The sequence below is a fragment of the Esox lucius genome, chromosome 1 (assembly GCF_011004845.1).
Source record: "Esox lucius isolate fEsoLuc1 chromosome 1, fEsoLuc1.pri, whole genome shotgun sequence".
In the NCBI taxonomy this organism is placed as follows: Eukaryota; Metazoa; Chordata; class Actinopteri; order Esociformes; family Esocidae; genus Esox; species Esox lucius.
The window spans coordinates 20312778-20336842 of NC_047569.1; the positions used below are offsets into that span (position 1 = coordinate 20312778).

General features: G+C 43.2%; 1 protein-coding gene across 3 annotated transcripts in view; it reads right to left on the minus strand.

Annotated features, from left to right (window-relative positions):
• Positions 1-775: 775 nt before the first annotated feature.
• The window catches only part of atm (ATM serine/threonine kinase), a 46996-nt gene continuing 23706 nt past the window's right edge, over positions 776-24065 (minus strand). For 2 of the 3 annotated variants that reach the window (XM_010889715.3, XM_020047903.2), the window contains exons 39-63: positions 23829-23987; positions 19925-20033; positions 19727-19815; positions 19483-19585; positions 19229-19377; positions 16628-16732; positions 15501-15620; positions 15048-15282; positions 12140-12307; positions 11030-11149; positions 10674-10891; positions 10267-10474; positions 9978-10103; positions 9739-9879; positions 9431-9569; positions 9220-9302; positions 8884-9024; positions 6811-6927; positions 6326-6463; positions 4566-4731; positions 3840-3926; positions 3622-3736; positions 3415-3478; positions 3145-3293; positions 777-2939 (exon numbers count right to left, since the gene is read on the minus strand). In XM_010889715.3, the coding sequence (XP_010888017.2) occupies positions 2756-2939; positions 3145-3293; positions 3415-3478; positions 3622-3736; positions 3840-3926; positions 4566-4731; positions 6326-6463; positions 6811-6927; positions 8884-9024; positions 9220-9302; positions 9431-9569; positions 9739-9879; positions 9978-10103; positions 10267-10474; positions 10674-10891; positions 11030-11149; positions 12140-12307; positions 15048-15282; positions 15501-15620; positions 16628-16732; positions 19229-19377; positions 19483-19585; positions 19727-19815; positions 19925-20033; positions 23829-23987 (3433 nt within the window). In that variant the 3' untranslated portion in view covers positions 777-2755. Of the gene's footprint in view, positions 2940-3144; positions 3294-3414; positions 3479-3621; positions 3737-3839; positions 3927-4565; positions 4732-6325; positions 6464-6810; positions 6928-8883; positions 9025-9219; positions 9303-9430; positions 9570-9738; positions 9880-9977; positions 10104-10266; positions 10475-10673; positions 10892-11029; positions 11150-12139; positions 12308-15047; positions 15283-15500; positions 15621-16627; positions 16733-19228; positions 19378-19482; positions 19586-19726; positions 19816-19924; positions 20034-23828; positions 23988-24065 lie in introns of all 3 variants that reach the window. The other variant, XM_020047906.2, reaches the window with a different exon arrangement.

Sequence of the window (24065 nt, forward strand, 5' to 3'; positions counted from 1 at the left end):
TAAATGGCACTTTCTAACTTGGTCATGGCAGTTTCTTCTCTGCTATATGATGAAAGAAGGAATGCACTGAAGAAAATAAGTCCTTTGTCAGGCTTTTTTCTTGTTTGATGAAGTTGGGGAGTTATTTTCTTTCAAAGTCACCGCCAATAAATCTTGTATTAAATATGTTACATCACTAACTAAGATACATATTTGGTATTTAAATCAGTGTGATAATTGTATAATATTTCAAAACCTTGCTATTATTAGACACATGCATTTGTAAAGGCACATCTTTATATAAAAATATTTCTATGATAAATAATATTTTCAGTGTTTTACAACAGCTAAACTTCTCAATGATTTTGAAAGGTGAGATGTATTGGCCAAGTACATTGTTAATATGTACTGTATTTTTCTTTTAGAATAAAATAAATTGTAAAGGTGTTTAATACAGTCATGTACAGATTTAAATTAAACTTTTGTTCATTATCATGCAATGTTTCAACTGTCACTTGGTACCAACATTTCTGATTGTATATGTAACATAAAACTGGTACATCCTCTACACCCACAGCCTAAATCTAGATAAACAATCTTGAATTTAAGACCCTATATCAGAACACACTTGAAGCACCATCTGGTGGTCAAATCTGGTAATTAAATTATTTTAAAGTGGTAAAGATGAGTGAAAAGGTTTAAAAAAAATAAACATTGGTCATTTTTTAGATAAAATCTGATCAAATAGAATGGGCTATATAGCCCATTCTAATTGATCAGATGTTTTCTCAAAAAGACTGGTGTCAAAGGTTTTGGCAGCCTTAAGTATTTTTGTATTTAAAGTCAACCTCTGCAGTAATATTGTACTTAAGTACAACTCTGTCTAAAGGAACTGTATTGTGGCTTTCCGAAGCTTCTTGTTTCATTGTGGTATAAAGGTTAGGTAACATGGGGAAAGGCCCACAAATGAACATTGCCTTAAAAAAAAATCAGACAATGGGTACAAATAATTGCTGCAATTATTGTCAAAAAACACCTGTTTGAGAGCAATAATGAAGTAAAAAAAAAACCATCTTAAATCTGGTAAACCTGCCTGGTAGAGGATGCAAGTGCATCTGAACCCCACAGACCATATAGATTCCAGGGCTTTCCGATCCTGTTCCTGGAGATCTGTCCTGTACGTTTTCTCTGTTAAAAGCCCTGTTCTTAGGACACTTCCTGTTCACATAAGCAGCTAACTAGCACAAATGGCATGCTTAGCTTGTTTCATAAACCCCTTAACTAATACTTTGTAGCAATATCTTTTGGATTACAATAGTATGTTTGTTTGGGTAGTATGTTTGTTTGGATCTTTAGGTCAGCACAGATTTAATAGGATTGAGGTCCAGCTGGGCCATTCCAAGACCGATCTTCCTTTTTGCAAGACTGGCCTTTAAAAAACCTTTCTAGCAGAGGGCAGCAAGGTTTGCACCACATTCTCAATATTTGGAGTTATTCATGGTCCCGTCTTTGCTGGGAAGGAGCAGCCCCATAGCTCGATAGAAAGTGCTGTGTACTTTCCACCAAACTTACTGTACATGCAAGCTTATAATACAATTAAACGTGTAAAAGGAAAAAATATACCAGTGAAATATCAGACACTTAATACAAAGAGAATTTAGACCAACAAGGAAACTGTACATTCAATTACTATTTGGAAACTGATTAAATGTTAAAATCTTTCTCTATAATCCAGTATTTAAGATGTTGGCTCAAATGTTTAATGTAAAGCGGAAGGACAGAATCACCATTTAAAAATGTGTATTTTCATACATACTATCTTTATTGTTAAGAAATAAAATCACTTTGTGTGTAGTCCACCCAAGTCATAAGTATTTCACAATTAGTATTTGGTCCTATAAATCATATAAAATTATTACATTAAGCTTGTGACTCATCAAACTTGTTGGATCTATTAACAGTTTGCTTTTGTTTTGTACCCAGAAGGTTTTGTCCAATAGAAACTGAATAGTGAATTTGGAGCCAGTGTTTCTGAACCTCTTATGCAGAGAATACCATGACATGGGACAATTAAGCAATAATACTGGGCAGAATTGGCTAATCTTATAACAGAACATTGTCCTTAATAGAAGTCTCCGTAAACTCAGGTCACTGGGGTACGCAAAACTAACTAGCCCAATCATATATGAATCGTGACGAGTGAGAAAGATCCGGAGCCACAAAGATTCTATCCCGAAAAGTATTATAGCATCCCTTCTTATTGGTAATTAGCATCTATTATAGGTAATATCCTTTTTATTTGGTAATTACCCGATTTAAAGTATAATTCACCATTTAGTTCCTGTAGGACAAAATATAATTCAAAACCATCAACTGCTAGATATGGTACCAAATCCTACATGTATGACTACTAAAATGTACTTTCCTTCCAAATGGTAGGACTACATACATTATGCTTTTATTTTACTTAACCAGTCCAAATGAATACAGAAAGTAGGGATTAAGGCTTTACATCATAAATCTGATTGTTGATTACAATCTGTTAAGTGCAGAAAGGTAAAATATCAGCTTTGATAAGGAATTACATGCATCAAGTTTGTCAAAGCATAAACATTCATTTTGTCAGTATATGCTAGAAAATGGACTAGGGAACAAGACTGGACATCTTCAATGACATATCTGTTCTCTTAAAAATAAATATGATAATCAAACATGATATCTGATCAGTGTTACAGTTTGACTCAAACCCACAGGTTTCTCTCCCAGTGCGTTGACCCTAGACCCAGGCCTGCCAGCCTGGGAAGAGGCGGCTAAGATTGTTAGGGTCTGAGGCCTGCTGGATCAGGAGGTTGACCTGCCCTCCTACACTAAGCACAGTGCCTTCCTCCACCCCCTTCAGCTTCTCCTGCAGCCGCAGCAACACACGCTCTGCCACCTTGTTGAAGTTCTGACTGTCACTGCTAACAGAGGATGAACAGGAAATGTGTGATTAAAATGCAAGTCATTTTTATTGCAAAATGGAACTGACCAAAAACCACTGTTGACACCAGATGAGGCATGCGTTGCCGAGAGAGGACACTGAGTGACGCACGATGTTCCCTGTCATGGTATAGGAGTCTGATATCCCTAGGGACTGAGGAGGGCGGGTATTGTTCTGAGGAGTACCTGGACTTGCGGTGGGCCTCCATGTCATCTCCTCCCAGAGTAGAGTTTAGCGTGGCCTGGAGTTCAGCCTGCTCCTCAAGCTGCTGCTGCAGGTAGAAGGCCTTTAAAGGGTTCATGGTCCAGTCAAACAGAGGGTCGTACAGCAGTACCTGTATCACACGGAGAAGGAATGGCAAACGTTTCTACATACACAATGTAAAGGACATATGCTCCAAGCACGCATACAGGCACTGAGTGTACTGAGTACAGTATGTGCGTGTGTATTTATACCTCTACAATAGTCAGCAAGACCGCCTGAGAATTCCTCATGACCTCCATTGTCTTCTCACAGCATCTGAATGGTAGACAGGAATTCAGTTTTATCTCTCTCTGTGATTGGGTCCCTGGGGATACTGACCTTCTGAACACACCCTCCACCCCTGTTATGCCCATCCCATCTACAATGTCTCTTGTGATTGGGTACCTGGGGATACTGACCTTCTGAACACACCCTCCACCCCTGTTATGCCCATCCCATCTACAATGTCTCTGGAAAGCCGGAAGGGTACAGTCTCAGGGGTGGGGAGAATCTTGCCCTGTTCAAACGCTACACCTGACAACAGATGGAGAAATGCATTGCAAACATGTACTCAAATGTCCCCAGACACTATCCCCAAGTGTTAAGTCATACACACGTATCATTAATGTCTCCTTACCCAAATCAATATGGACCAGTTCAGCTGTCTGCTCGTCAATAAGGATATTCTGGATGTGCCTATCACCTAGTCCAACAATGTAGCCCACTGAAAACATAGACAAAAACCAAGGAAGAAGTTTTTCCAACTAAATCAGATACATTGCCTAACATATAATAACAAACAAATATATACAGCTCTGGAAAAAATTAAGAGACCACTGCACCTTTTTCTTTCCTTTCCAAAAAAAAGTAGAAAAGGAAAGTTTTGAGTGAGGAACAGAGGGGTTAAAATTAAGAGACCACTGCAAATTGAACGCTTCTGTACTTCACTCAAAACATTATTTTTCAACTTTTTTGGAAAGCAAAGAAAAAGGTGCAGTGGTCAATTTTTTTTCCGTATCTGTATTTGTAACTATAGGTCATACAACATTGATGCGTTGTTTTCTGGATTCCCCTCCTCACATATGAATAAATACATAAAAATGGAAATCAGAAAATGTTCTCAAGCATTAAATAGATCCAACTAACACAATTTTCTCTCAAGCTTTATCCTGTGACCTTGATCAGGGTCCTTAGCTGATGAACCATTTTTTAAGCCTTTCCAGATGTTTTTTGTACTATTGTTATTATATTATATACTCACTTGCCTCACTTTTCAAAGTGTTTTATATGTAAAAACAATATATATGACGTTTGTTTGGCCAAATGGTGGTATTGTATGTAGGAGAGCAGAGGTGATGGATACCGATGGAAGACGTGGCCACACTGCGAGTGTAGGCCAGTCGTTTCTCCAGCCACACTGCTGGGTCCAGGAATCGCTCCATGCAGAAGTACCGGAAGACAGGCTGGAAGTTCTGACACACCTCTCTGAAGGCCTGGGCCTTTCCGTCAAAATCAAGTCTCTGAGACTCCTACAGAAAAGACAGTGTGAAAAATGTAATACCTCTAAATGTGAAGAGAGTATGCGTTATTCCCCTCTACAAAGAGGGTGTCAAATTAGACCCAAACAGTTACAGGCCAATTCCTATCCTGACATACAGTTGATATAAGAACAACACACCCCTGTTAAAATACCAGGTTCTTGTGATGTAAAAGAATGAGACAAAGACAAATCATATCACAACTTTTTTCACCTTTAATGTGACCTATAACGTGAACAATTCAATTGAAAACTGAAATCTTTCAGGGGGAAACAAGTGCTCCAAATCTGTCTTGCGATTGCGAGGACATCTCTTGTGCACAGCCCTCTTCAGATCACCCCACAGATGTTCAGTTGGATTCAGGTCTGGGCTCTGGCTGGGCCATTCCAAAAAGACAGTTATCATCAAGTGGAGAAAATATGACACAACACAGACATTACCAAGAACTGGACGTCCCTCCATAATTTATGAAAAGACAAGAAGAAAACTGGTCAGGGAGGCTTCCAAGATGCCTACAGCAACATTAAAGGAACCACAGGAATTTCTGGCTGTGTGCTACATGTGACAACAATCTCTGGTTGTGTGCTACATGTGACAACAATCTCCCGTATTCTTCATATGAATGGGCTATGGGGTAGGGTGGCAAGACGGAAGCCTTTTCTTACGAAGAAAAACATCCAAGCCTGGCTGAAGTTTGCAAAAACAAACATCAAGTCCCCCAAAAGCACATGAGAAAATGTGTTATGGTCTGATGAAACCAAGGTTTAACTTTTTGGCCATAATTCCAAAAGGTATGTTTGGTGCAAAAACAACACTGCACATCACCCAAAGAACACCATACCCACAGTGAATCATGGTGGTGGCAGCATCATGCTTTGGGGCTCTTTTTCTTCAGCTGGAACCGGGGCCTTAGTCAGGGTGGAGGGAATTATGAAATGTTCCAAATACCAGGCAATTTTGGCACAAAACCTTCAGGTGTCCGTTAGAAAGCTGAAGATGAAGTTCACCTTTCAGCACGACAACGACCCAAAGCACACATCCAAATCCACAAAAGCATGGCTTCACCAGAAGAAGATTAACATTTTGGAATGGCCCAGCCAGAGCCCAGACCTGAATCCAATTGAACATCTGTGGGGTGATCTGAAAAGGGCTGTGCACAGGAGATCTGACAGATTTGGAGCGCTTTTGCAAAGAAGAGTGGGAAAATATTGCCACGTCAAGATGCTAACTCTCCTACCCAAAAAGACTGAGTGATGTAATAAAATCAAAAGGTGCTTCAACAAAGTATTAGTTTAAGGGTGTGCACACTTATGCAACCAGGTTATTGTGATTATTATTTTTTTTGCCTCCTCAAAGATTTCAGTTTGTTTTTCAATAGAATTGTTCACGTTATAGGTCACATTAAAGGTGGAAAAAGTTCTGACATGATTTATCTTGGTCTCATATCTTTGTTTCACAAGAAACTGGCATTTTAACAGGGATGTGTAGAATTTTTATATCCACTGTATATGACAATTGATTCTCAGTTGGCTTACCTGGTAAAATAAAGATGAAATAAATAGAAATGAAGAAATAAAAGACTCACCATCATCTTCTTCCTGCAGGCTAGACTGGTCCAGTCTTGGGGATGGAAGCGTTTGTGAGCGTCTATCAGAAAGTCCCCTATAGGCACGGTGCCTGAGCACCACTCTAGAACACCACTACGCTGGGAGAAGGGCACAACCTGGGGACAGGGAATGAGACAGAAGCCTCAATTCCTCCAAACCCACAAAAACTGGGTGGTTTGAATACAGAAAGCATGGCATATGAGAACGTATGCCACAATTACTACTGTAATTGTGCTGTAAACTGGATTATAATACAATAAGTCCATAAGTGTATGGACACTGACACAAGTTTTGTTGTTTTGGCTCAGTATTCCAGCAAATTGGATTTGAGAAGAAACAATGAGTAAAAGGTTAAAGTGATAATATAACATAATAATACAATTTCATACAGAGCATTTTACAGTACATACAAATGCAGTTAATTAGGTTAAGCCATAAGATGGGGAGGGGAACCGCATCTAACCTTGTAGCGCCGGATGTTGAGTTTCCTCTTGCGTGTCTCAGAATTGCGCTGAAGCAGCATAGAACACATGTGGAACACCTGCTGCATCACAGCATCCTGCCGAAGATCATCCTGGCCCTGAAAATACAGAGGGGCAAAAGTAACAGGCAATGGAAACCTGGGACTATATATACACCATATAAAATCAAACTTGACACTGGGATTGACCAATACTACAGCAGTGGTTTCCAATCACAGGTCTCAGGACCCAGAGTGCCCATTATAACCTTCTATTCTGGGACTGACTGAGACTTTAACATCAGTTAAATGCAGTTAACACTCAGGTAAAATAGGCAACTAGTAGTACTCTAGGTCGTCAGGTTCTACCGAGTCTGTATGTTGAGTGAATTGAACAAAACAGTTCTGCAAAAGATAACCTACAAATAAATACAATTTCAGGACAACCATGTTAAAAATGAACTAGAGATTAAGAAAAATATATTGCCCATCTAATCTTGCAAGGCTTTAAACTGTATTGAAAACATTACAACATTCCAATTTATAGTAGAGCTGCACAAATAATATATATTAATAAATATATAAATGTTATGTGCGAGCAAATGCAATATTTTTGTATTTGTCAAACCCATGCTGCAGCAATGTAGTATTTTTTAAATCATAATTTGTTTTTAACCCATATCATGCAACTTTACGTCATAGCATGTGATAATCAGAAAGGGGATGTGGAAAACATTCCACAAATGTCAGGAATTCACACAAAAGTCTTCTCAGTATGGATCAGTCTAGTATGTTAATGCTATCTGTTTCCTACTGTTTACTAAAACTTACATTCCAAATAAAATCTACTATGATTAGTACAAAGTATGTTGTTTTAGCTGCAACAAGATATGGACACTGTTTTGTGAATTAGAATATAATTAAAGGTCAGTTTTGATCCTGCAATAGATAGCATTTTCAAGTAGAGTGGTAGCAGAGTAGCAGGCTGGTTTATGTCTGCACTAGAAACAGCAGCTTAGACTGGACCCAAAGCCTCCCTATTTGTTTTCTTCTAAAGTCTTCAAATTAACCTAAAAGCAACTGAAAGTAATCCAATTACATTACTGAGTTTGGGTAATTCGGATGTTATTTTACTGATTAAAATTTTAGACAGATAATCTACTACCTTTCCAGGTTACTTCCTACCCAAACCTGTCAGTATCACTGATGGAATGGCACGTTACCTGTGGATGAACAGAGTCCTCCTAACAAGCATACATAAAACCCAGGTAGACTGTACTGTTAGACTTGAGCTTTTGGTGAACAACACATAGTTTGTAACAGTTTTCCACTTCACGTCAGTCCATGTTAAATAAGTTCGGGCCCAGAGATGGTGGCAGCATTTCTGGATCTTGTTTATATATGGTTTCTTCTTTGCATGGTGGAGTTTTAAATTGCATTTTCTGGATGCAGTGACATACTGTGTTCACAGACAACGGTTTTCAGAAATGTTCCTGAGCCCATGCAATGATGTCCACTACAGAATCGTTTCTGTTTTTAATGCGGTGCTGCCTGAGGGCCCGAAGGTCATGGCCATACAATATTGGTTTTCGGTCTTGTCCCTTGCATACTGAGATTTCTCTGGATTCTCTGAATCTTTTAATGATATTATGGATAATTCGCCTGCATAGCTTTTTTACAGAATAATGAACCCCTCCCCATCTCTACTTCTGAAAGACTCATCCTCTCTGAGATGCTATTTTTGTACCCAATCATGTTACTGACCTGTTGCCAATTAACCTAATTAGAGATGTTCCAACAGGTTTTTTGTTGTCCCTGTCCCAGCCTTTTTGAAACATGTTGCTGGCATCAAATTCAAAGTGGGCATATATTTTTCAAGAAACAATAACATTTCTCAGTTTCAACATTTGATATGTTGTCTTTGTACTATTTTCTATTGAATATAGGGTTTCAATGATTTGCACATTGCATTCTGTATTTCTTCCCATTTGACACTGCGTCCCAACTTTTTTAGAAACAGGGTTGTAAATGGTTCACAGTCCATTACGTGAGTTATCAGTTAAGTGATGATCTCACCTTGACCAATTGTCGTCTGCTTATTCCGTCTGATCCAACACAATCAATGATCTTAGGCAGGTTAACACCTCCGGCCAGGCGAAAGTCAGGCTTGAATGACTTGATGGTCACCAGGTCATCATATATACCAGAGGGGTCCACCTGTTAATAAACAGACCAATATAGACAAGAACTACAAAACTCACTTTTTTAAGCATTCCATGGGTTTGACATGGTATCTACATTACAGTGCTAATCCTATAGTATGAGGATGCAAAATGCAACCTGTCATATAAAAACTCCCCTAACATTAAGTCCCCTCATGTCAAATCACAGATGATCCAACCAATTCTTTACCTTTGTCTCCACTGTAGGAATGACGACATCATCTAGGTTCTTTATCTGCATTATGGGCTGGTCAGAGGGGATGGCAATCGCTTCTACAGATGACCACAAGGAACAAATAGGAACAGTCACATAACAAACACCTAGCATGTAGTAGAAACCCAGTATACATTTGGAAAGTCGGTTGTGTTGACTGGTATGATTAAGGAATGTGTATTGTCACTTTTCTCTGTCTTGTGGCGGCTGGCGTCCATGTAGGCCAGAGTGATGTACGCATCACAAAGGACCTCTATGCCTCTGATCATTTGGGACCTCTTTTTCCTTATCTTATTCAAAATCCGCTGGGCCACCTCAGACCGCTCCTACGAGACACATCATACCATTCCTTTATTCTCAAACATGTCACAGAGAAAAACATCCCATTCAGTTCCTACAATGATATCCAACAAGGCTGTAACACATCATAAACACCGAAAAGAGTCCCAGTTCCCTCTTCCTTTTCTTGGACGTCTAGCTAGATGCTGGCCTTACCAGGTCCAGCTGAGAGGGCTGGCGCGGGGCAGTCTTGGACAGGCGGCTGCGGGAGAAGGTCTCGTCCTTGTTGGCATTGACCAAAGCCAGAATTATGAAAAGTGTGTGATAAGGATGCTCCAGAGATGTCTTACAGATCAACTGAGGAGAGAGACAGATATATGCTGAGGTGAAAAAGACAGCATTCACACTGGTGCAAATATCTTTCTGTTTTGTCTTGATACACATTGAATTCTTACCTCATTGAGAACATCATGGAAACCAACATCCTCTGCAACTATAGCAGACACTTTGGATCCCATGCGTGCAGCCAGTTGGTACATGAGAGGCAGGAACTTATAGGATGGAATACTATTCACACCTCTCTGTAGCACATAAATATTTTAATGAGAAGACAGAAATGAACTCTGGGAACAAAACTGACTGTGAGCCAAAGAGAGAATTCTGCTTGGAATGAATCCCAGACTTACACCAGCTGGTTTGTTCTACCATTTGTTTAGTGTTGGGTGTTAGTGATGTCAGTCTCACCCTCATCTTGTCGTTGACCGTCTTGACATCAGCGTTCTCCAGCCACAGCGAGGCCAGGCGGAACATCCAGGTGTCATGCTCCTCACCCTGCTCCACACACTGGATGTAGTTTTCCACAGCCTTACACAGGAACTTCCTTCTGTCAGCTTGCAAGTTGGACAGAGCCTTCTCATCTAGCTCCAATTCTCTTTGTACCTTCACTGTGTACCTGAAAGAGATCAGAGGGTGAGAAGAGACCGCTAGTTGCATAAACACACACACAAATGCTGAGAAAATAACATTAGAAACATCCCAGAGGACTACTTTCTCTCAAAAACTCCCACCCAACCAGCAGGTGTAGTCAGCATAAAACACGTTCATGGAAAACAGTAAAAGTGATATCATGCTGCTATGTGCTTTGGTCTGACCTGTTCATGCCAACTTTGCGCTCCTTTATCAGCTCTACCTCCTCTTTGGCTTTCTCTAGTAGAGCCTGTTTGTTCTCAAACTCCGATGACTTCATGTAGTTATCAATGCTTTGGTACTGGGCGTCTGAGAACCTAGCAAGAGACAGGAAGGCCTGCGTCCTTTGGCTCAGCAGCTTCGAGTCTGAACCGATCGCATGGCCACTGAAAACCTCCACAGACTACAGAAGGTTCCACATACGCAGACACAGAAAGAGACACACAAACAAGTGATCAGTTGTGTGCAATGTACTGTAGGATGTATCTGAGCCCCAGACACACAATATCCATGTTCATTTGTCAGTGTCTCGGTGGGTTACCCGCTCCAGGTACTTCTCCAGGATGACTCCAGGGCTCTCCAGGCATGTCTCTGCCAGCCAGTTCCCACACAGTCTCAGGCTCTCTGTATACACTGGGACCAGGGCAGGGTTAAAGTCAACCTGGCCGGGGACAGACGGAGACAGAACAGTTTTTCATTTGAACCTAAGAATGAGTATTACGCATGGCAGGCGGTACCAGTGGGCCGTGAACAAACCGTTCAGTACTGTCTTTCTGCACAAATATAGGAAAACGCACAGCAAAGACAAGTCATAATCCCCAAAAAGGTGTGCATCAAAACCGGAAATGTTTTGGTCTTACCCAATTCATTTATTCCAGAGGGAATGTATATGCCCACTTCAAGTAAGGTCTGTGTTTTTCGTGTGGGCTTACACCACCTCACCATTTTCATGATATGTAAATATACATAGGACAAGTTGAATGTTACTAATATTGGCTAAATATAAGCCTTGACGAAACACCAGCCTTATTTGAAGCCTTTCTAAAATTCCTTATGGCATAAATGAATGGTGAAATGTAAAAATCACCAGTATGCTGCAATGCTTTATGGGGATTACGAGGCGTTGACTATTTCAGTCTATGCTGACATGACGCAAACCACCCTTTTACACTCATATACACTGTTGATTATATATCCTGTTGTCTGGTAACCAGACCCTGATCAAAACTTAAGAGAAAACTCAAGTACTTTGTCCCTCAATACTTCTATCACTGAATTGAAGACAGCTATGGTACTTCATTATGTAAATACACTTACTGTTACTGGGTTCTGTGGTTTTGTCATATAGCCTTCATAGGATGAATTAAAAAAACTAACTGTAAGTCGCTCTGCATAAGAGCATCTGTCAAATGCTAAAGCGTCTCTAAAATGTACTGGTATTCCCTGCATATAACCAAGCTACTGTCATTTGGTACTCATTGTGCACAGTCATTATTAATATTGCTCTTTTTTATAACACAGCATTTTCTGAAAAAGTAAATAAGAATTGCACTCTTCAGTCTATACCTGTTGTTTACAAAACAAGAGACAAATCCATGATTTTATTTGGGTAGTTAGACATGTAGACCTAAAAACACATTGTCCCACTGACCTGCTCCTCTAGAGTGTGGATCATCTTTTTTAGCAGTCCCAGGGCAAGACCCGGCTCTCCCTTCACCCAGAACACCTGGGCCTCCTCCAGCTGCCATGACGACGCCGTCGAGCCCCTCCCCACACCGCCACCATGCCGCTTTATTTGGAACAATGCCCTCTCTGCCAGCTGGGGATGAGTGATGAGAGCATAGAGGCAAGGAGAGGTGCATCGACTCCCACAATCATTACACTCAATCATACACACAAACCATATGCTGCCCTCTCAATTACATGGAAACATGTCGTCCCCACCAATGATGCTCCGCCCCCTGGGGAAATCAGTGTCTCTATATAATAAGACGCATCATTCACTCATATGTTAGTAAAAATTGTGCCAGTGGTAACTCAGAAATTGCGTGCATTAGGGAGACTCAAATCCCTCAGCATGACTGAGTCAAACAATCAAGGTTCCGGCCACGTCCACCTGAAAAGGTATCTCTTGTTGCAAACATTTGGCTATATTTTATTCTATATTATATGTGGATAAACTATTTCTCAATAACTGCCTCTTCACTAATTGCTTTTAAAATAGTAACTCAGGATATTTCTACATTCTCCAGCACCTTACTTTTTGGAAAAGGTTTGACACAATGTTTCAAAATTATGTAGTGTATTGTCAGAAATAGACAATAGAGCTGTGAAACAAATGCTTTAATCTCATATGGGGATTAAATACTCAAACATGGCAACTACTTAAAAACAGAGAATAAACTGTCTACTTTCAGAGTTTACTTAGTGAAAAGCATTTGGACATATTAACATAATGTACAGTAAGGAAGTAATCCTCAGTACTTGTTTGCATATCCTTTGCATGCAATGACTGCCTATCTTCCCTGGTGATGCTCTGCCAGGCCTGTACTGGGTATCTTCCCTGGTGATGCTCTGCCAGGCCTGTACTGGGTATCTTCCCTGGTGATGCTCTGCCAGGCCTGTACTGGGTATCTTCCCTGGTGATGCTCTGCCAGGCCTGTACTGGGTATCTTCCCTGGTGATGCTCTGCCAGGCCTGTACTGGGTATCTTCCCTGGTGATGCTCTGCCAGGCCTGTACTGGGTATCTTCCCTGGTGATGCTCTGCCAGGCCTGTACTGGGTATCTTCCCTGGTGATGCTCTGCCAGGCCTGTACTGGGTATCTTCCCTGGTGATGCTCTGCCAGGCCTGTACTGGGTATCTTCCCTGGTGATGCTCTGCCAGGCCTGTACTGGGTATCTTCCCTGGTGATGCTCTGCCAGGCCTGTACTGGGTATCTTCCCTGGTGATGCTCTGCCAGGCCTGTACTGGGTATCTTCCCTGGTGATGCTCTGCCAGGCCTGTACTGGGTATCTTCCCTGGTGATGCTCTGCCAGGCCTGTACTGGGTATCTTCCCTGGTGATGCTCTGCCAGGCCTGTACTGGGTATCTTCCCTGGTGATGCTCTGCCAGGCCTGTACTGGGTATCTTCCCTGGTGATGCTCTGCCAGGCCTGTACTGGGTATCTTCCCAGGTGATGCTCCGCCAGGCCTGTACTGCAGCCTTCTTAGGTCCTTGTTTGTTTCGGGGGGGGGGGGGTTACCATCAATCTTGACTTCAGCATGTAAAAGGCATGCTTAATCGGATTCAGATCAGGTGATTGACTTGGTCATTCAAGAGATGCCACTGTTTGGCCCCGAAAGCCTCTTTGGTATCCAATGAGTTTAGAGGCATTCGGTTTTACATGCGAAGACAATATGTGTCTATACCCTTCAGAATGTGTCCTGCTGCTACGGTCTGCAGTCAAATCAGTAATGAAGACAAGTGAGCCAGTGCCAGTTGTATCTAGAACATTACCTCCACCATGTTTCACTAATGAGGTGGTAAACTTTGAATCAGGGGAAGTTCCTTTTTCTCCCCACACTCCTCTTTCCATCACCAGTACAGCTTCATATTCGTTCTAAATTGTTAATTCAAACTATTTGTACCAACAATGGGGGGACTAGGTACAAACATGCTGGGATTTTAAAATGGTGATATGAATGAGAATACCCTAAAATTACAGTGGACAGTCGGCACTTAAACGCCACAGTCATCCTTTGAAATACAGACCCCAAAAAAGCCACAAATACATTGTCCCAATACTTTGGCAGTTAATTGCATGCATTGGTTTAACCATCTATTTCTATTGTGCTCTGATTGTAATAACATTTATAGAAGTTAATCTTCAGAACAGGTAAAAAATAAATTTAATAATTTCGGGGCCCATGAGTAAGACCTTTATGCTACTACTAGAATACTGTAAATACAAGCATAAATTACCAAAAGACATCAGCAGTATATATTTAAAGTTAATGCTTAAAAGTGATGTTTCTTTCTTTGACAACGCTTTACCATTAGTTTACAGGAAGGACTTCAGCTCTCTCTTATATTGTGCCATAGTTTAGCACTGTTCCATGAAGAACTTTCCTACTACGAGCTCCCAGACTGCATAAGATCTGTAATTGTTGAGTTTTTGTCACATTTAATGGTGCCCATTAAGCACAGAAAATGTTTTAACCGGTTTCATTAAAAGTGCCAGTCCAGTTTCATGCTGCAAAAATACCTAATTTAAAAAACAAACAAAATTGACTATTTTGTTGTCACTGACTTCTTTGTTTTTTCACCTGTCCTGTTATTGGGTTTTGGTATGGTTAGCCCTCCCAACATATCATAGTGATTGTTCTTGCATTTCATGTGAGAAGGGGTACCAACAATGCTGTCCGGAATGACTGCCTACCTTGCCAAAAATACAATTACATGTAACCTACATACTAACTACCTATTAAATTATTGCCCTATCAAGTCATATGTAACCCTGTTCCAATCAAAGTTCCAGTGAAAAAAGCAGTTCACAGCCAGCTCTGAGCTCTAACGTACCTGTGTGTTTCCTGCATTGCGGGCCAGCTGGCAGAGCTCCATGAGATGAGAAGTGAGTACAGTGCTGAGGTACTTCCTCTTTTCAGGATCTCTTTCCTGGGAGATGAGAATCTCCTGGATCACGGAGCGCAGGGCCAAGATGGGTTCTACCAGCCCAAAGTCACTGTCCACCAACAGCTGGGAGTGCTGTTGCCACTGGGAACAGACCTCGGCTAAGCCCAGATCTGTCAGGGGCCTGCCACAAACGTAAAGATGCTACAGAGGTTACATTATGTTTATCTCTAAGATGATCGATGTGTTTTGTGCTGAATTATAGAAACAGTGGGTTTCAAATCCAGTACTACATTTTGCTGAACATGAATTGGGTTTTAATAACAATAAAAAGGTTTATTTATACACAGCTTAAAGTAGTTGAAATTAGCAATACTGAGATGCAGTAAAGGAAGGCCATACTTTGAGAAGAGTTCTCTGACGCTCTCCAGTTCACAAATATTCTGGAGGTTTCGTAAAACAGGGTAGAGTGAGGACACTGCTTCCAGGCGGCCTCTGCAAAGCTCCTCCATCTCACAACCCCTGATGAGAAAACACACACACAAAATTACAGGGAATGTACGGTAACCTCTGAAATAATGTAATAAGCTTTTTCTTCTTCTTTTGGGTTTATATTCCTGACGTTGGATTTCAAATCAAACAATTACGTTATGGTAAAGGTATAGATGTACATCTTTTATTTGAGGGTATTTGAGTTCATACTGGTACCAATAATACTGGGATTCATTTATAATATTTCAAAATGAAGTGCATTTAGTATTTTGCCATATATTCTTTGCATGCAATAACCCCAGGAAATCTGCACCACCAGACTGTAGATACCTTCTCTGCTGATGCTCTGTGAGGCCTGCTTTGTGGTCTTTTAGCATGTTCAACCAGATTCAAATCTGGAGATTTACTTGGCCAGTCAATAACGTTCACTTTTCGGCCCAACAAAATTAAGTTTGTCATTGTCTTGCTGTATAATGAAGCGCCATCCAAAGTTTCAGAGTTTGGAGGCGTTTGCTTATATTATTGCATTTACAACAGCAGACAAGATGGTTAAGTACACTTAATTTTCCTGCAGCAAAAAAGAACATCATTAATGAAGACAAATGAGTACATGCAGAATATCTCCAGATCTTTGGTCTTCAGTAGGGTTTTAGTAGAGATTTTTACTGGCTTCCTTGAGCTTCATTTATGCCTTTTCTGTTCTCATGTTGACCCCAATAGCAAACTCCAAAGACAAATGCAAAGCCTACAATAAAGACTAGAAACTGACAGATCACTTACGGTTTCCCAAAAGTTGTAAGGGAATACACGACTAAACAGAATTGTCCCAATGCCATTGGTATGATTTAATTCCCTCAAATGAAAACTGAGTAACTATACTTACAGTAATAGTTTGATTATAAATCCAAACTTCTGAAGTATACAGCAATTGATTTTAAAGAAAACATAATTACAATAGGCACTGTAGTTGTGTGTGTGGTGACATGTTAAGAGCTGAGAGAAACTTGTGGATTTCCATGAGGTGAACTTTGTTCTACCTGGCATATAAAAGAGTTCGATCAAATGTGGAAAATTCTTTGTCTCTCAAAGCCTGCAGGGAGCAGAACACCACCTCGTTGAAGCCAGGATTCAATTTCTCACTCCTGAAACAAACAAAAACAACACCAAGGTAATTCAATACCTTGTCCAAGGTATTGGACTGCTTGTCCAAGCAGGCAACAAGGTTGGGTTTTTATTCACCGAAGTAACAACATATTTTGATTAAAGATGTTATGTACTACATGTAGTCACATTTGATTTCCTATAATGCCAAAGATAACTGTTTAGGGTTTTGAATAAAGTCATCATCATCATCATCTTCTTCCGCTTATCCGGGGCCGGGTCGCGGGGGCAGCAGTCTAAGCAGGGATGCCCAGACTTCCCTCTCCCCAGACACTTCCTCCAGCTCTTCCGGGGGGACACCGAGGCGTTCCCAGGCCAGCCGGGAGACATAGTCCCTCCAGCGTGTCCTAGGTCTTCCCCGGGGTCTCCTCCCGGTGGGACGGGACCGGAACACCTTCCCAGGAAGGCGTTCCGGAGGCATCCGAAAAAGATGCCCAAGCCACCTCAGCTGACCCCTCTCGATGTGGAGGAGCAGTGGCTCTACTCTGAGCTCCTCCCGGGTGACCAAGCTTTTAATCCCTATCTCTAAGGGATCGCCCAGCTACCCTGCGGAGAAAGCTCATTTCAGCCGCCTGTATCCGGGATCTTGTCCTTTTGGTCATGACCCAAAGCTCATGACCATAGGTGAGAGTAGGAACGTAGATTGACTGGTAAATCGAGAGCTTCGCCTTGCGGCTCAGCTCTTTCTTCACCACGACAGACCGATACATCGACTGCATTACTGCAGAAGCTGCACCGATCCGTCTGTCAATCTCCCGTTCCATCCTTCCCTCACTCGTGAACAAGACCCCTAGATACTTAAACTCCTCCACTTGATGCAGGCACTCTCCACCAACCTGAAGTGGGCAAGCCACCCTTTTCCGACTGAGGACCATTATGGTCAGTCGGTTTTGAATAAAGTATTTATTTGATTTTGGTGGACTATAACAATGCACTATTGTCAACATCATAAAGAGAACCCAATTAGCAGAGCAAAATTAGCTAACTTGAGCTGGCTAATATAAGTCACTAGCCATAGAAAATGCTATTCTGTCCACCTCATCCTGTGCTGTCTCTGGATATGTTAATCTAATTTGGGTTTTCCCTATCATTGGATTTGACCTACTTTGCATTTGGTATGTAACTACTTTGGATAAGTTAGCTAGCTTTGCTGCAGGCACCAACAGTTACTGGATAGTAGAGTAAGGAATTGTATTCGCCAAATAGCAAGAAGTTCTGATAGGATACTGTACCAGACCATTAATTATATCATAAACTGTAAGACTTATTCTACACTCATCAAAAATGATGTTGAAAATCAGAATGGCAAAATCTATTTTTTAACCATCATGCCAAAAAATTATAATAATAGAGTCCACATCTACAGTACAGCCGGACATTTGACGACCACCACCCTACATTGTTATTGGCATTAATTCTTTATAGAATAACTCTAAAAATAGGACAGTGATGTGCTTTATTATTTACCGTTATTTTTTCAGGTGAGTTGACTGAGATCCCATTCTCATTTAAAGCAATGACTTGCATAGAAAATGACAAAGACGATTCGAAGCTGGGGAAGATTAGGTAGCCATATTATATATATATATATATATATATATATATATATAAAGGGTCAGATGAAACATTTGGGGGTTAACACACCAACCCTAACAATCAGTGCCTTGGGATCTTAGTAACCACAGTCAGGAAATCTATTAACATCCGATCCAAAAGACGCAGAACAATGTCCCATTTCCTGCCCTGGGATTTGATATGATTCCTGGTACCTGGTCTCAAATCCAGAAACTAACCAGGATCAACCCTGCTCATCTTCAGAGGCAAACCAGCAGAGGCATACACAATGCAATGGTGTTGGCACGGTGTAACTTTGCATTGGGACTTTTATGTGTATGCTACAGCATATTTCTGCAAGACAATGCCAAACCACATTCTGCACGTATCACTACAGCCTGGCTCTGTTGTTAAAGAGACCAGGTGCTAAACTGGCCTGCCTGCAGTCCTGAGCTGTCCTCTATTAAAAAAATGTGGCACATTATGAAATGACAAATACTGCAAAGGAGACCCCGAACTGTTGAAAAGCTGTAATCCTATATCAAGCAAGAATGTGGATACATTTAAATTTCAAAACTACAGCAGTTATTTACCTCAGTTCCGCAACACTTACAGAGTATTGTTAAAAGAAGAGGTGATGCAACACACTGGTCAAAATGCCCGTCCAAACCTTCTTTGAAACGTGTTGCTGGCATCAAATTCAAAATGGGCATTTATTTCTCCAAAAAAAATAGCATTTCCCGTTCTCAACATGTTGTCTTGGAACTATTTTTAATTAAATACAGGGTACATGATTTGAACATCATTGGATTCTGTTTTTATTTGCATTTTACAGCGTCCTAACCTTTTTGGAAACAGGGTTGTATTCAGGGCACATCCACTCACCTCTAATAGGTTACAGTCCCAAGGCCCTTGCCACTAACCTTTCTGATAGGTCACAGTCCCAATGCATATTCCTCCAGGCGGCCTGAAACCTGAGCTCTCTTAGCTCTGCCCCCCACTCAACACCCTCACTTTCCAGACCCTGCAGGTAGGTAGCCAGGATGCTGCTAAGACCAAAATTCTGAAGACCCTGAGGAAACATTGAACAAATAGAAGTAGGCTTATTCATCTATCCCCAAAATGTGTTAAAGAAAATGACTACACACATTTTGAGTTGAATCAAGTTTTGAATTACCTCCACAATGCCCACTTGCCGTGTGACATCAGGAAGATTGGAATAGAGGTCGTAAGAGGTCAGGGCTTTTCCCCACATCGCCTCGTGCTCATAGGTCCGAATCCTACAAAACAGACACATTTGTTCAAGTTATACTGAGCTACATTTAAAAAGTAACCTAGCAATACTTATACAGTGGTCTCTTCATATTTTCAGAGCTGTATTAAATATCGACAATAAGAAATAGTAGGATAACAAAGATAACCTGGTGAGAGCGTTGATCATCTTCCCATCTCCACACCCATACAGACTGTCTGGCTCTCCAATACTACGATACACCTCAATCAAAAGGTCCTAGAACATTGTAAAGATATGGCAGTACTGAGCTTTGCATTGGACCAAATTCATAAAGGTTAATTAAGTGAAAAGGCAATCCAATTTGGATCAATAAGAATATCAGTACCTGTAGACTGATGCCAGTGTCTTCTACACTCTTCTCTGTAAGACTAGAGATGGTGAAGTTCTGACTGCTATCATCAAATGTGATTTTGCGTGATGTCTTGGCCTGGGTCCTGTAGGCAGTGTTAAACATGTAAAGCCCAGGATAGAAAAATATTCATAAGAGATTTGGTTATGAATTTGAATTGGGTATATAAGTGTTAAGAGGTCAACAGTATTTCCCATTTGTAGCTAAAAATAAAAATTATATACTCTATAACGTATTGTTGAACACTTATTTCTAAATGGGTAGAAGGGAGTTCTAGAATGTACATTAATTCCTGACATTGGACACTTGGATGTCTTCGGATCAGATAAGGGATACTTAAACATGATGTAAAAGGCAACAACACAATTTGACATTTAGTTTTTTTGACATTTACATCTTTTATTAGTGAATGGATGGTTTCTCCGTGCGTAGAGGTGCACTCCGTGCACCCGAGTGACCCTAGGAGCTATGTTGTCTGGGGCTATATGCCCCTGGTAGGGTCTCCCAAGGCAAACAGGTCCTAGGCGACGGGTCAGACTAAGAGCGGTTCAAAAACCCCTTAATGATGAGAAACATTTTGTGTTCTGTGACGTCGCCCGGCATGGCGCAGCCGGGGCCCCACCCTGGAGCCAGGCCAGGGGTTGGGGCTCGTTCGCGAGCGCCTGATGGCCGGGCCTTTCCCCATGGGGCCCGGTAGGGCCCAGCCTGAACGAGCGACATGGGGCTGCCCTCCTGTGGGCTCACCACCCACAGGAGGGACCATAAGGGGCCGGTGCGGAGAGGATCGGGCGGCAGTCGAAGACGGGGGGCCTAGACAACCCGATCCCTGGACACGGAAACTAGGTCTAGGGACGTGGAATGTCACCTCACTGGCGGGGAAGGAGCCTGAGATCGTGCGTGAGGTTGAGAGGTTCCGATTAGAGGTAGTCGGGATCACCTCTACGCACGGCTTGGGCTCTGGAACCACACTTCTTGAGAGAGGATGGACTCTTCACCACTCTGGAGTTGCCCATGGTGAGAGGCGGCGGGCTGGTGTGGGTTTGCTTATAGCTCCCCAGCTCTGCCGCCATGTGTTGGAGTTTACCCCGGTGAACGAGAGGGTCGTTTCCCTGTGCCTACAGGTCGGGGATAGGTCTCTCACTGTTGTTTGTGCCTACGGGCCGAACGGCAGTGCAGAGTACCCAACCTTCTTGGAGTCTCTGGGAGGGGTGCTGGAAAGTGCTCCGACTGGGGACTCTATCGTTCTACTGGGGGACTTCAACGCATGGGCAACGACAGTGACACCTGGAGGGGCATGACTGGGAGGAACGGCCCCCCTGATCTGAACCCGAGCGGTGTTCAGTTATTGGACTTCTGTGCTAGTCACAGTTTGTCCATAACGAACACCATGTTCAAGCATAAGGGTGTCCATCAGTGCACGTGGCACCAGGACACCCTATGCCGCAGGTCGATGATCGACTTTGTTGTCGTTTCATCTGACCTGCGGCCGGATGTCTTGGACACTCGGGTGAAGAGAGGGGCGGAGCTGTCAACTGATCACCACCTGGTGGTGAGTTGGATCCGATGGCGGGGGAGGGAGCTGGACAGATTCGGCAGGCCCAAGCGTACTGTAAGGGTCTGCTGGGAACTCCTGCCAGAGAGATCTTTAACTCCCACCTCCGGCAGAGCTTCGACTGGATCCCGAGGGAGGCTGGAGATATTGAGTCCGAGTGGACCATGTTCTCCACCGCCATTGTCGAAGCGGCCGCTCTGAGCTGTGGCCGTAAGGTCTCCGGTGCCTGTCGAGGCGGCAATCCCCGAACCTGGTGGTGGACACCGGAAGTAAGGGATGCTGTCAAGCTGAAGAAGGAGTCCTATCAGGCCTGGTTGGCTTGTGGGACTCCTGAGGCAGCTGACGGGTACCGACAGGCCAAGCGGACTGCAGCCCGGGTGGTTGTGGAGGCAAAAACTCGGGCCTGGGAGGAGTTCGGTGAGGCCATGGAGAAGGACTATCGGCTGGCCTCAAAGAGATTCTGGCAAACCATCCGGCGCCTCAGGAGAGGGAAACAGTGCCCTACCAACGCTGTTTACAGTAGAGGTGGGCAGCTGTTGACCTCAACTGGGGATGTCGTCGGGCGGTGGAAGGAGTACTTCGAGGATCTCCTCAATCCCGCCATCACGTCTTCCATTGAGGAAGCAGAGGATGAGGGCTCAGAGGTGGACTCGTCCATCACCTGGGCTGAAGTCACAGAGGTGGTCAAGAAACTCCTCGGTGGCAAGGCACCGGGGGTGGATGAGATCCACCCTGAGTACCTCAAGTCTCTGGATGTTGTGGGGCTGTCTTGGTTGACACGCCTGTGCAACATCGCGTGGCAGTCGGGGACAGTGCCTCTGGGATGGCAGACCGGGGTGGTGGTCCCTCTTTTTAAGAAGGGGGACCGGAGGGTGTGTTCCAACTATAGGGGGATCACACTGCTCAGCCTCCCTGGTAAAGTCTATGCCAGGGTTCTGGAGAGGAGAATACAGCCGATAGTAGAACCTCGGATTCAGGAGAAACAGTGTGGTTTTCGTCCAGTCCGTGGAATACTGGACCAGCTCTATACCCTCTACAGGGTGATGGAGGGTTCATGGGAGTTTTCCCAACCAATCCACATGTGTTTTGTGGATTTTGAGAAGCCCTCGTGACATCCTTTGGAGGGTGCTTCGGGAATATGGGGTCCTGGGTCCTTTGCTAAGGGCTGTCAGGTCCTTGTACGACCAAAGCAGGAGCTTGGTCCGCATTGCCGGCAGTAAGTCAGACTTGTTCCCTGTGCATGTTGGACTCCGGCAGGGCTGCCCTTTGTCGCCGGTTCTGTTCGTAATTTTTATGGACAGAATTTCTAGGCGCAGCCAGGGGCCGGAGGGTGTCAGGTTTGGGGACCACACGATTTCGTCTCTGCTCTTTGCGGATGATGTTGTCGTGTTGGACCCTTCAAGCCAGGACCTTCAGCATGCACTTGGACGGTTTGCAGCCGAGTGTGAAGCGGTGGGGATGAAAATCAGTACCTCCAAATCCGAGGCCATGGTCCTCAGTCGGAAAAGGGTGGCTTGCCCACTTCAGGTTGGTGGAGAGTACCTGCCTCAAGTGGAGGAGTTTAAGTATCTAGGGGTCTTGTTCACGAGTGAGGGAAGGATGGAACGGGAGATTGACAGACGGATCGGTGCGAGCTTCTGCAGTAATGCGGTCGATGTATCGGTCTGTCGTGGTGAAGAAAGAGCTGAGTTCCTACTCTCAATCTACGTTCCTACTCTCACCTATGGTCATGAGCTTTGGGTCATGACCGAAAGGACAAGATCCCGGATACAGGCGGCCGAAATGAGCTTTCTCCGCAGGGTGGCTGGGCGATCCCTTAGAGATAGGGTGAGAAGCTCGGTCACCCGGGAGGAGCTCAGAGTAGAGCCGCTGCTCCTCCACATCGAGAGGGGTCAGCTGAGGTGGCTTGGGCATCTGTTTCGGATGCCTCCGGAACGCCTTCCTGGGAAGGTGTTCCGGTCCCGTCCCACCGGGAAGAGACCCCGGGGAAGACCTAGGACACGCTGGAGGGACTATGTCTCCCGGCTGGCCTGGGAACGCCTGGTTGTCCCCCCGGAAGAGCTGGAGGAAGTGTCTGGGGAGAGGGAAGTCTGGGCATCCCTGCTTAGACTGCTGCCCCCGCGACCCGGCCCCGGATAAGCAGAAGATGATGGATGGATGTTTCTCATGGTGTGACTGCTACAGACTAGGTGTTCGTTCAATTATTTCTATATTTCTGGATGTGCATGCATAGTGACAGAATTAATGACTGGCTCTGCTAATGCGTTGACTATAATTTCCAAGGTTATGTACTGGTGGTGTTTATATTCCATTATATATGATGTATACCTGTGGTTCTCCTTCATGTTAGTCTTGATCTTGTCTACGTAGATTTCAGAGTAGAGCAGGGCTGTGAAGTGGGCTGAGCAGGACTGGGCCGCCCGGGCCACCTCAAGGTAGTTCAGTTCCAACCAGAAGTTAGAGTGGCACACAGTACCATACAAGTTCCTAGAACCAGCACAACTATATCAGATGGGCAGTACCATACAAAATCACTAGAAGAACCATCAAAGCATTAAATGGCAT